This window comes from Agelaius phoeniceus, chromosome 1 (assembly GCF_051311805.1).
Source record: "Agelaius phoeniceus isolate bAgePho1 chromosome 1, bAgePho1.hap1, whole genome shotgun sequence".
Taxonomy (NCBI): Eukaryota; Metazoa; Chordata; class Aves; order Passeriformes; family Icteridae; genus Agelaius; species Agelaius phoeniceus.
In genome coordinates this window covers 122,004,632-122,014,504 of record NC_135265.1, presented here as the reverse complement: position 1 = coordinate 122,014,504, position 9,873 = coordinate 122,004,632, and the positions used below count along the sequence as shown (strand labels likewise).

The 9,873-nt window shown below is 44.8% G+C and overlaps 1 protein-coding gene across 1 annotated transcript; it reads left to right on the top strand.

Moving 5' to 3' along the window:
• The first annotated feature begins 987 nt into the window (after positions 1-987).
• RPL7 (ribosomal protein L7) lies at positions 988-8,652 on the top strand. The gene is made up of 7 exons (XM_054637864.2): positions 988-1,127; positions 2,242-2,344; positions 3,072-3,238; positions 3,878-4,015; positions 4,370-4,479; positions 5,598-5,808; positions 8,588-8,652. The coding sequence occupies exons 1-6, from the start codon at positions 1,114-1,116 to the stop codon at positions 5,804-5,806; spliced, it is 741 nt and encodes a 246-aa protein (XP_054493839.1). The 5' UTR covers positions 988-1,113; the 3' UTR covers positions 5,807-5,808; positions 8,588-8,652.
• The last annotated feature ends 1,221 nt before the right edge of the window (positions 8,653-9,873 follow it).

The window sequence follows — 9,873 nt, the reverse complement described above, 5'->3', positions numbered from 1 at the left end:
CAATAATGTTCTCAGGCGTTAGTGCTAAACCTCTGCGTGCTGTTAATTGGCAGCAAATTAAGTCAGTAAACGCAGAGCTCGGCATTCCTTATGTCTACTCGGTTTTTTACACCGGACAGTCCTTTGCTGCTCAGAGTTCCACTAATTTCTCTTCTTCCCGTGTGTGTGTAATGATGTGCCGGTGTCTCTGGGTGATTTCAGGCGCGCACAGGATGAGACTTAGGAGCCACAACCCTGAGCAGCCTTCCAAGTTGCTGTGCTGGGCAGCGCTGCTTCCCGAGCCGCCCTCCCTACTCCACGGTGCAGTTACTGATTCTGTACGGCGAACCGAAAAGATGCCCAGCCTGATCAAAACACATCCCGGCACAAAGGCAGCCCGTGGTTCCCGTTCGCCCGTGCGTCCCGGTGAAGGATCTTGCGGGCAGCATTCCCCCCCAGCTCCATTCCCGCCGCGGTACTGAGCGCGGGCGGGAGGTGGCGTAAAGGACGGGGTTTAGGGCTGGAATAGGGGAAATCCTGCCGCAGAAAGCCCGCTGGCAGCCCCGACACCCAGAGCTGCTGTCAGCCTCCTGCAGGGAAGGCCGGCTCTGGTGGCGGAGAGGGTCCCGCCCGGCCCGGGACAAAACCGGTGCTCGGGACACAGCCCGTGCTCAGACACAGCCGGTGCTCGGGACACAGACAGTGCTCGGGACACCACCGGTTCTGGCACACAGCCCGTGCTTGGGGACACAGCCGATACCGGGACACAGCCAATACGCTGGAAGTAGCCGGTGCCCGGGACACTGCCAATGCTCGGAAAACAGTTGATCCCGGGACACCGCCGATCCCGGGACACAGCCCGTGCCCAGGACACAGCGGATCCCGGGACACAGCCCGTGCCCGAGACGCAGCGGATCCCGGGACACCGCCGGCTCCGGCCCTGCTGGGCCGAAGCAGTTCCCGGACGCTTTTACCTCAGGCACTCGCCGGACACCCCGGCGCTCGCACAGCGGTCAGGCACAACGGTGGACGTCCAAACCCGGGGTCCTGCCGGCGGGCAGGGCCTTGCCTGCGCGGGCGAATGAGCTAAGAGCGCGCCGCGCACGCGCACGCCCCTCTCTTCCGGCGCTGACCATGGCGGACAAGGAGTGAGTCCCGTCCCTCCCGCCGCCATCCGCCGCCATCCGCGGCCGCCGCGCCGCCCGACCCTTGCCCACACCGCCCCCGGGGCCCCCGCGCCTCCGCCGGGGCTGGGAGCCGTGGGACGGGAGGGACCGGCGCGGCGGAGATGGAGCCGCCACCGGCCCGGCCCTTCCGCGGGCGGCGGCTGCGGCCGCAGGCCTTTGGCGGGGTGGGGAGGGAGAGCGGGCCCCGAGCGCCGTCGCGGCCGGGAATGGCGGGCCGGGGCGGCGAGTTCCTCCGGGCTGGGTGGGCGAGCAGGCCTGTGCTGGGGCTGGAGCAGGGAGTGATTGTCCGCCGGGCTGGTGTAGGCGCTCGTCAGGGTGGTTGGGGTTCTGTAAACGCTGTTCTGGCAAGTTTTGTCCTGTCTAAGAGTTTTAAATCTCCGGGACAAGAGAGAACGGGGCACAGAGTGATGTCAGGAAGCTCTGCCTGAAGTTGAGGAGAAACTTCTCTTCCGTACGGGTGACCATGCACTGGAACAGGTTGCCCAGAGAGGTTATGGAGTCTCCCTCCCGGGGGTGTTCAGAACCATCCGGGTGCAATCCTGGATGCAAATGTGCTCTGGGACGCTTCGGCTTGAGCAGGGAGGTTGGACCAGATGACCCATTGTGGTCCCTTCCAGCATCACCCGCTCTGGGATAGTCTGAGCAAGTTGAGAGTCCTGTCAAATAAATTTCATAGTACTTTCAAATAAGCTTTTGCTGTTCAAGTACCTGTTGAAACGTTCATTGATCAGAGAAAAGTTACCTTGAAACGTCTTTGTTTTCTTACTACTTGTAGCAAAGTAGAACAGGTCTGTGTAGTTATGGTTGTGTGCAGCTCTGGTGGGTCTGTCAGGGTTTCTTGTCTGGCACAAAATGTGCATGGTGCAGGTTCTGAACCAGAAAATCACCCAGCTCAGTCCCAGGGAGTCCTGGGATGCTGTTCCAGGCCTGGGAACAGTGAGGATGAGGAAGATGCAGTGAAGTGGCTCAAGGTAGCAAGGCCTGCACACGTTTGAGAGTTTTGATGTTTGTCACATGTACTGCCACTGAGTTTCTTTCCACCAGCTAAAAACTTTTTATTTCTGCTCTCATTTAGAGTAAAGAAGGTGCCCTCTGTGCCCGAGAGCCTGCTGAAGAAGCGGCAGGCCTATGCGGTCATGAAAGCCAAACGTCAGAAGAAGATTTTGGCTATAAAAAAGGTGAATGTTCTCTGTCCTTTCACTGAGATTGCTTATCTGCTGCAGTAGCAGCTGCTGCTACTGCTGATGTGATGCAGTACAGAAATTCACAGGTTGTTGATATTTTCTTGAAGTTTTGGACTAAAATAGGCTTTTAGTGGCTGATAAATAGCCTTTTAGTGGGCAGAGTTAAGGGTGAAGTGTACAGCTGTCTGTAAGGTACGGGGCAGGAGGTTGTAGCCTTTTTAAGGGGAGCTTGGTGTGTGATCAGAGAATCCTAGAAATATAGGGGCTTGGAAGGGGACTTAAAGATCATTTAGTTCCAAGCCCTGTGCCATGGACTGGGATACCTTCCACTAGACCTGGTTGCTCAAAGACCCAACCCAACCTGGCTTTGAACACGGTTAGGGTTGGCCTATCCACAGCTGCCCCGGGCAACCCATTCCAGTGTCTCACTGTCTTCGCAATTCAGCATTTCTTCCTTATATCTAACCCAAATTGTCCCATCTTTCAATTTGTACCCATTACTCTTCATTACCGCAGTGCTGATGAAGAGTCAGGAATGATAGCATTGTTTGCTGTGTAGCAGCCTGCCAGCTTCTCTGGAGCATCACTGAGGGTTGTTCTGAGCTGTGTGATACTGATCTGTGTTACCTGGGGGCAGTTCTAGAATATGGCATGTTACCTGAAGGTGATTTTCATGTGTTAAAAGGCATTTTCTAACTAAACAATTTCCAAATTGTTGCAGTACCGCAAGGCACAAAGGAAGCTCATCTATGCGAGAGCCCAGGCTTACCACAAGGAGTACAGGCACATGTACAGGCAGGAGATCCGCATGGCCAGGATGGCCCGGAAAGCTGGCAATTACTACGTGCCAGCTGAGCCCAAACTGGCATTTGTGATCAGGATAAGAGGGTAAGCTTGGATACAGATATAAGCAATTTTATGTTCAAAAGTATTAAAGGGGGCTTTCTTGTTACCTGTTTTGAGGGCTTAAATACCCTCAAAACAGGTAACAAGATAAAGCCTTCTACAAGTGGCCTGAGAAGTTGTTGGTAGATATTGTACAAGCCCTTGAAGTGTGTTTAATTAAGGGCTAAATAATTTTGCTACCTACTGTCCTGGGGAATCCCTGATTTTTAAGAAGACAAGGCTGAAAATAACATGCAGACAATTACTGTTTCTCACCTTTAACTTGATAAAATTACATGCTCCTACTCCCAAACATTCTGCTGAGCTGTTCCTCAAGTGTTTGTTTTCTTCTAATCTGGTAAAGTGTAAGAGAAAACTAAAAAAAAAGTGTGAAGAATTATATTCATGATGGTGCAAGGCTAGTTCTAAATTGTTTCACTATAATATTTAGTTCTTTTCATGGAAATGGATGTTTTAACTTCATACTGAAATATATTGCAATAGTAAGTTAATTTACTAAGCTTGCTTTGTGTAATTCATGAAATGTGTTTTTGTATGGGAGCAGTGCTTTGTGTTTTGGGGTTGTTTTTTGATACCTCGTGTTTCTGGGATGTTGATAACTCAGACTGTTTCACTTTCCAGTACCAATGGTGTCAGCCCTAAGGTTCGCAAGGTTCTGCAGCTTCTTCGCCTGCGGCAGATTTTTAACGGCACCTTTGTAAAACTCAACAAAGCCTCTATCAACATGTTGCGGATTGTTGAACCCTACATTGCCTGGGGGTGAGTGAAAGGCACAAGGCCCAGTTGTACCTAATCAGGGTGCAAGTGTTGAGTGGGTTTTGCATTTTGCTATGCTGGACTTGCAGGGGTTTTTAATCTTCTGTGTGCTTTCCTGTCTTTGAATTGAAAATGTGGTTAAGGCAGTGCTTTAAAGGTAACAGCTGCTAGGTATGATTGCACTCTCATACTGGTGTTCTTGGTGTGAGATTTGCTTTTGTGTTTACATGTGGGACACGCTGAAATGATCTTTAATTGTTTGGTATGGAAGTCCAAGTCAGGGACGTTAAAGCTGCCCTGAAATGAGGCTTGCAAAGACTTAAAATTCCTTTTTTGAACGTGACTGTTTTGTTTCAGTTACCCCAACCTGAAGTCTGTGCATGAGCTGATCTACAAGCGAGGTTACGGCAAGATCAACAAGCAGCGCATTGCTCTGACCGACAACCGCCTGATCCAGAAACGCCTTGGTAACTTCTGCTGGGCAAACGGGGAGCCAGCTGCGTGCCTCGGGGGGATCAGTGCTCAGCTGGGCAGCTGTCCTCAAGTGTCACTGCAGTGCCCTGGTGTTCAGTTATGATCTCTACTTCTGTCCTAATTGTTAAATGCTAAGCAAGCTGGAAGTAACTTCCATCATAAAGTATTGAAAACAGGTGTAAAGAATCAAATTTTAGCCTTTTAAATTTGTAATGTTAAATGTAACCTCCTTGACCTTTATGGGGTCAGTAGGTCTTTGAGTAAAGAAAAACTGCTGTAGCATGAAAGAGTCATCATAGCTTTGAACTTTCAGACTTCAATACTAGACATTTTGTCTTTGGCTTTTGTGATCTGGTAAACAGACTTTTTAAACTTGTTGAAAGAACTAGGTAGTAGTGATCAGTGTATTCAGTAAAAGCAAAACATGGTGAACAGTTGGGATACGGGCTGCTCTGGGAAGCTCCCTTCTCTTGCAGTCTTGCCAGAATAAGTGAAAGTGACCACTCAAGTATCTCCCTTTTTTGGGCACTTAATTTGCATTTTCCTTCAGATTAGGCTGTGTCATGCCCCTTTCTTTTCCTGTGCAGGGGATAAGCATTCAAAAGATACATGTATTCTGTTGTAATCTCTTTTTAGCACTCTGTTTTACAAGAGTTAACTTGTAACATATTGCTGAAGACTCTGGAAAAGCATTAAGGAAACATGCTGTAGCATCTATTCAGCAGCCTAACCTAATAGCTAGTGAGTTTCCTTGAGTTGCACATTGCAGCGATTTAGGTGTGTTTAATCTAGCTTTTCTCCAAAGAACAGTGTTTTGCTAAAATTCAGTAAGTGTGGGTTGTTTTTTTGTTGTTCCTCACTGCTGACAGCAAATATTTAACAGTTGAAACTGATGCCTCTTGCCAAGTATGCCATCTAAATGTTTACTTGGCTGCAGATAATCCATTTTAATTGGAAAAGTCAGTCATTCAGTTTCATGACAAAGTGAGTGGTTTCTGACTTCCTGAAGTTTATCAAAATAAGTAGGCATGACAGTAACAAAATGATAATTTTTAGTTTGTTATTGACCAGTGCCTCTGAAGTCTTTCTGAAAACTGTGTCTGAATTTTAGGAAAGCTTGGCATCATCTGCATGGAAGATGTCATCCATGAAATTTACACTGTTGGCAAGAACTTCAAAGTTGTGAACAACTTCCTTTGGCCCTTCAAGTTATCCTCTCCTCGGGGTGGAATGAAGAAGAAAACAATCCACTTTGTGGAAGGTGGGGATGCTGGTAACAGAGAAGACCAGATCAACAGACTCATAAGGAGAATGAACTAATGGTGAGATACTGCCCAAGGGTGTCAACTGTTCAGCTCTGCAAGCTGCTGTCATTTGTCAGACATTCAAGTTTAATAGATGCTCACTCATTCTTGGCTGGTACCTACAGTATAAAGCTACTTGAACAATATAGTGTTCTGGTTTTATTTTGGAAGTCTTACTAAAGCTTAAACATTTAGGAAGTTAAATTGTCAGTGTCACTGATATGTTTAGGAGATACAAAGATTACCAATAACTTGTTTTAAAACCTTATTTGGTTTTATGTTGGGAAGCTTTGAGATCTTGGCTAAAACTTTTAAGCCTCATTAATAACCTGTGAATATGATTGAAATCTTGTGATTGCAAGTACCATGTTTTTTTCAGGTTTTCTAGAAAAGTCTGATTAGGACTGGTCTAAATTTTCAGCTTGTTCAAGCTTCAGAATGATTCATTTAAAGCTTTCCTATATAGTGACCAAGTTGATAATTTTGAAAGACCGATTTTCCCATTTGAATAGTCTGCCCTTTAGAAATGAGAAGGTTTGTTAACACTTAAAGTGATTTAACAGTGACTGCTGAGTCCTAAAGGTAGGACCTACTCCAATCAATGTCTTACCTGCTGTTGTCACTCTGCTGTTCCTGCTTTGGTGAGAAGTCTCTACCATTCAAAGCCAACACATTTTGCAGAGTTCTTGTACTTTGCTTTGCTTTTTAGACACTAAACTACCTTCAGTGTTGCCCATATCTTAGTTTCAGTCATATATCTTTTTGGTTTGACAGGTATGCTGGAATTTAAGAAAACTTCATTGTCTTAGGGTGTTTGGAAAGGATATCAAACAAAAACCTAATTTTCCCCAAACTAATTCCTCCAGAGTCAAAATGGCATTTTTTTGGTTGGCTTGTGGGATTTGTTTGGTGTGGGGTTTTTGTTTGGTTGGTTTTTGTGGGGTTCTGTTTTTTCTTTTAGATCAGATACATAGTTTTCATACGAATTTCTAGCTTCAGAGGATTGGTCCATAAAAATGGGTAGTATTGTGACTTTACGGTTTAAAACATGGAAAAGTTCCATTTGGATGATTCAGAATTGAATTTTCTGAAATTCAGAAATCAAAGTTTCTGAGGGAAAGCAAGTTTTATGTTGTTTTGTTTTGCTGTTTTGTTTTCTTTTCCCCTCAAGTCTTTTAAAAATACTCTTATGGCCAAGACACAGCAAATTGAGCTCATTGGGCTCTGCTTTCTGTCCAAAGAGCTAAAGTAGATCTAGGAAATACTTTCCATGTGATTGACAGCGTTAATTCTTGAAGCTTTTTTGTAGGCTGCTGATTTCCTCAGTTGAAGCTCCTTGCATGTTGTGCTGTTATCTCCCATCTGTGAAGTCAGCTGAGTTTTAAAGCACTGCTTACATGGCATGTGGAAATTCCAACTTCAGGAAAATAGTTCCTTACTGGGGACAGTGTTCTTGAAAAGCTTTTTAGCTCAACTATGAGAAGATGTTGGTAACTCTGAGGAGCAGAATTGCTGTAATGTTTGGTGCCTGGGGTGATGTTAAGTTACTCCCACTACCATTCTTGTAGAAATTTTGCTGCTGGTGGCAGAAATTTGAAGGTTCAGTACTGGCAAATATGTCCTTGAAGTTAGTGCATAACCAAGGCTGAGGAGGACTGTGTGCTCCTGTCTGGTTTCTGAGCATGATGCTGTTTTTAATGAAAACATTGCAGCTTTTCTGCCAGTGTAGATCCTTTCTGCTCTGTCCTCCCTGCCAAAGGAAAGGCAGATCTATACTGGTAGTGTTGTTTTCAGGAGCCTTCCTAGAGATGGGAAGCTTCTAGCTCACTATTGCAGTTGTAAATGCCTTTGAGGGTTGGTGTTTTGGCAGAGAAACAAGGGATATTAATTCATATTTTTCACTGGACTTGCAGCTCAGCATCCCATATAAGTGGCATACATTAGAGCTTTACTTCATCTTTTAATTTAGAAAGGGACCTTGCAGTTTCTTATTTTATGCTTTTAAGCAGTTGTTACGCTTTTCCTGCAGACTAAATCTAAGATAACTGATTGTTCTTGTCTCTTCAACTTTCTTTTCCTGCTGTTGGGAATAGAATGCATGTTTAAAATTCAAGTAGCCTACATGTAGAAAATAAAAGAATGTTGTAGTTTCTCCTGAGGTTGTGGGCAAACTAGAGTAGTAGGTTCAGGTGACATAGTGGCAGTACTCTCCAGGTAATGTTTATGAAGGGCTGTGTATCAAAGAAGAGTATTCCTCTTTCCTATAAGTAGGTAGTTTCCTGCTGTTTGTCTTTATTTCTTGTTCTATTTGTCACTTACTTCTTAAGTGATATTCTCAAGTGAATGAAAAAAATAGACCTCCAGTACTGATTCCTTTGTATAGAGTGGGAGAAAAGAGCATGGTGCTTGAAAGCAAACTTTACAGGAACTGGACCTAAGTCAACTTTTTTGCTTTCATTTTTGTATGTGAACAGTCTTTGAAATGTGCCAAAAATGAGAGTGCAGCAAAAGTTAGAATATGCACAATGTCTTGGCATGTCTTTAAATATCAACTATAGGTAACAGTGGTTCAAGGTAGAAATGTTAATCCTGTTAGGTCTGGTACTCAAATCTCTGTTTGCAGTGAAGAGATGTTAATGTAGAAATTAGTTACTGTGTGTGAGACTACTGCAGTCTTAAATCCAGTGAAACAAAAGGAGTGTTTTCAGCCAAAATTACAAACTGTAAAAATGTATTACTTTTTCATGTTTGAGATCTACATGTGCCTAATGACACCTTTTTCTTCTTTGCCTTGCAGGTAAAGATGCCCAGCTGCAATATTTCAAAGTCTGGTCTGTTAATAAAACAATCTTGCACAAAACAGTCTGTTGTCTCGATTGGTCTCTTTTTGTGATCCTCTTCTGAAGTGGCAGTGTTTGTGAGATTCAGTTTGGAGTCATGTGTTTTAAAGAGCCATAGTTTGAATTAGCAGTATGTAGATACTGCTTAACCTTCATTTGGCTGAAGAAAATTTGGAAGCATTTGTGCAGGTAGCAGATGAGGTTTTGAGTTGCAACAATAAATGACAAACTGAGCTGTGTGCTGTTGTTGAGTGGGCAGGGTTCCTGCTTAGTTGTAGTGCACCAGAAAGCTGTGTGAAAATCTTTTTATGTAAAGAAAGCAGCAAGTGTAAATCTGTTCTTAACATCTTAAGATCAGAGAATCATAGAGGGGCCTGTGTTGGAAGGGATCTCCAAGATAAAATCTAGTTTCCATGCCCCTGCCATGAACACCTTTCACTAAACCAGGTTGTTAAGAGCTGCATCCAACCTGGCCTTGAGCACTTCCAGGAACGGCTTCCAGCACTTCCATCCACAGCTTCTCTGGGCAACTTATTCCAGTGCCTCACCATCCTCACAGTAAATAATTTCTTCCTAAAATCTAATAAAATCTACTCTCAATTTGAAGCCATTGCCCCTTGTCCTGTCCCTACATACCCAGGAAAAAAGGCTTGTAGGCTTCCTTCAGGTACTGGAAGGCCACAGTCAGGTCACCCTGAAATCTCCTCTTGTCCAGGCTGAATAATTCTGATTCTCCAGCCTTTCCTTATGGGAGAGGTGCTCCATCCCCCTAATCTTCCTCATGACCCTCCTCTGGACTTTCTGCAATCAGTTGATGTCCTTCCAGTGCTGGGAACCTCTGAGCTGGATAATTCCAGCTTTGAACATTTTCAGGTATTTTTTGCCAAAGAAGTATAAAGTACTTAACAAAATAATAATTTTTTCCACATTAAATGTAATCACTCAGTTTAATGACAGAATTTGTTTGCTGTGTTAGACTGCAGGTACTAAAAGTGGAAGGGCACAGTATTCATGAGGATATGAACAGTTGCCGATAAATGTGTAGGTGTAGCAAAGAACAGATTAGAAAGCCAGAGACTGGTAAAACACGTAACTCTGCATTCAGACTGATTTCTCATCTTGCAAGCACTTTACTGGAGGAGTCTTAGCTTGCTGAGGCATTTGGTGCAACAGATCAACAAGTTGTGTCTGCTCTGACTGAAATACTTGGGTTTTTTTCGGATCAGGTACAGGCAAGCTGTAT

What these genes read in the sequence shown, in the direction of transcription:
- RPL7 (XM_054637864.2), top strand. An exon ending in AGATTTTGGCTATAAAAAAG is followed by an intron (nt 2,345 to 3,071) that starts GTGAATGTTCTC and finishes AAATTGTTGCAG; the next exon opens with TACCGCAAGGCACAAAGGAA. An exon ending in GAACCCTACATTGCCTGGGG is followed by an intron (nt 4,016 to 4,369) that starts GTGAGTGAAAGG and finishes GTTTTGTTTCAG; the next exon opens with TTACCCCAACCTGAAGTCTG.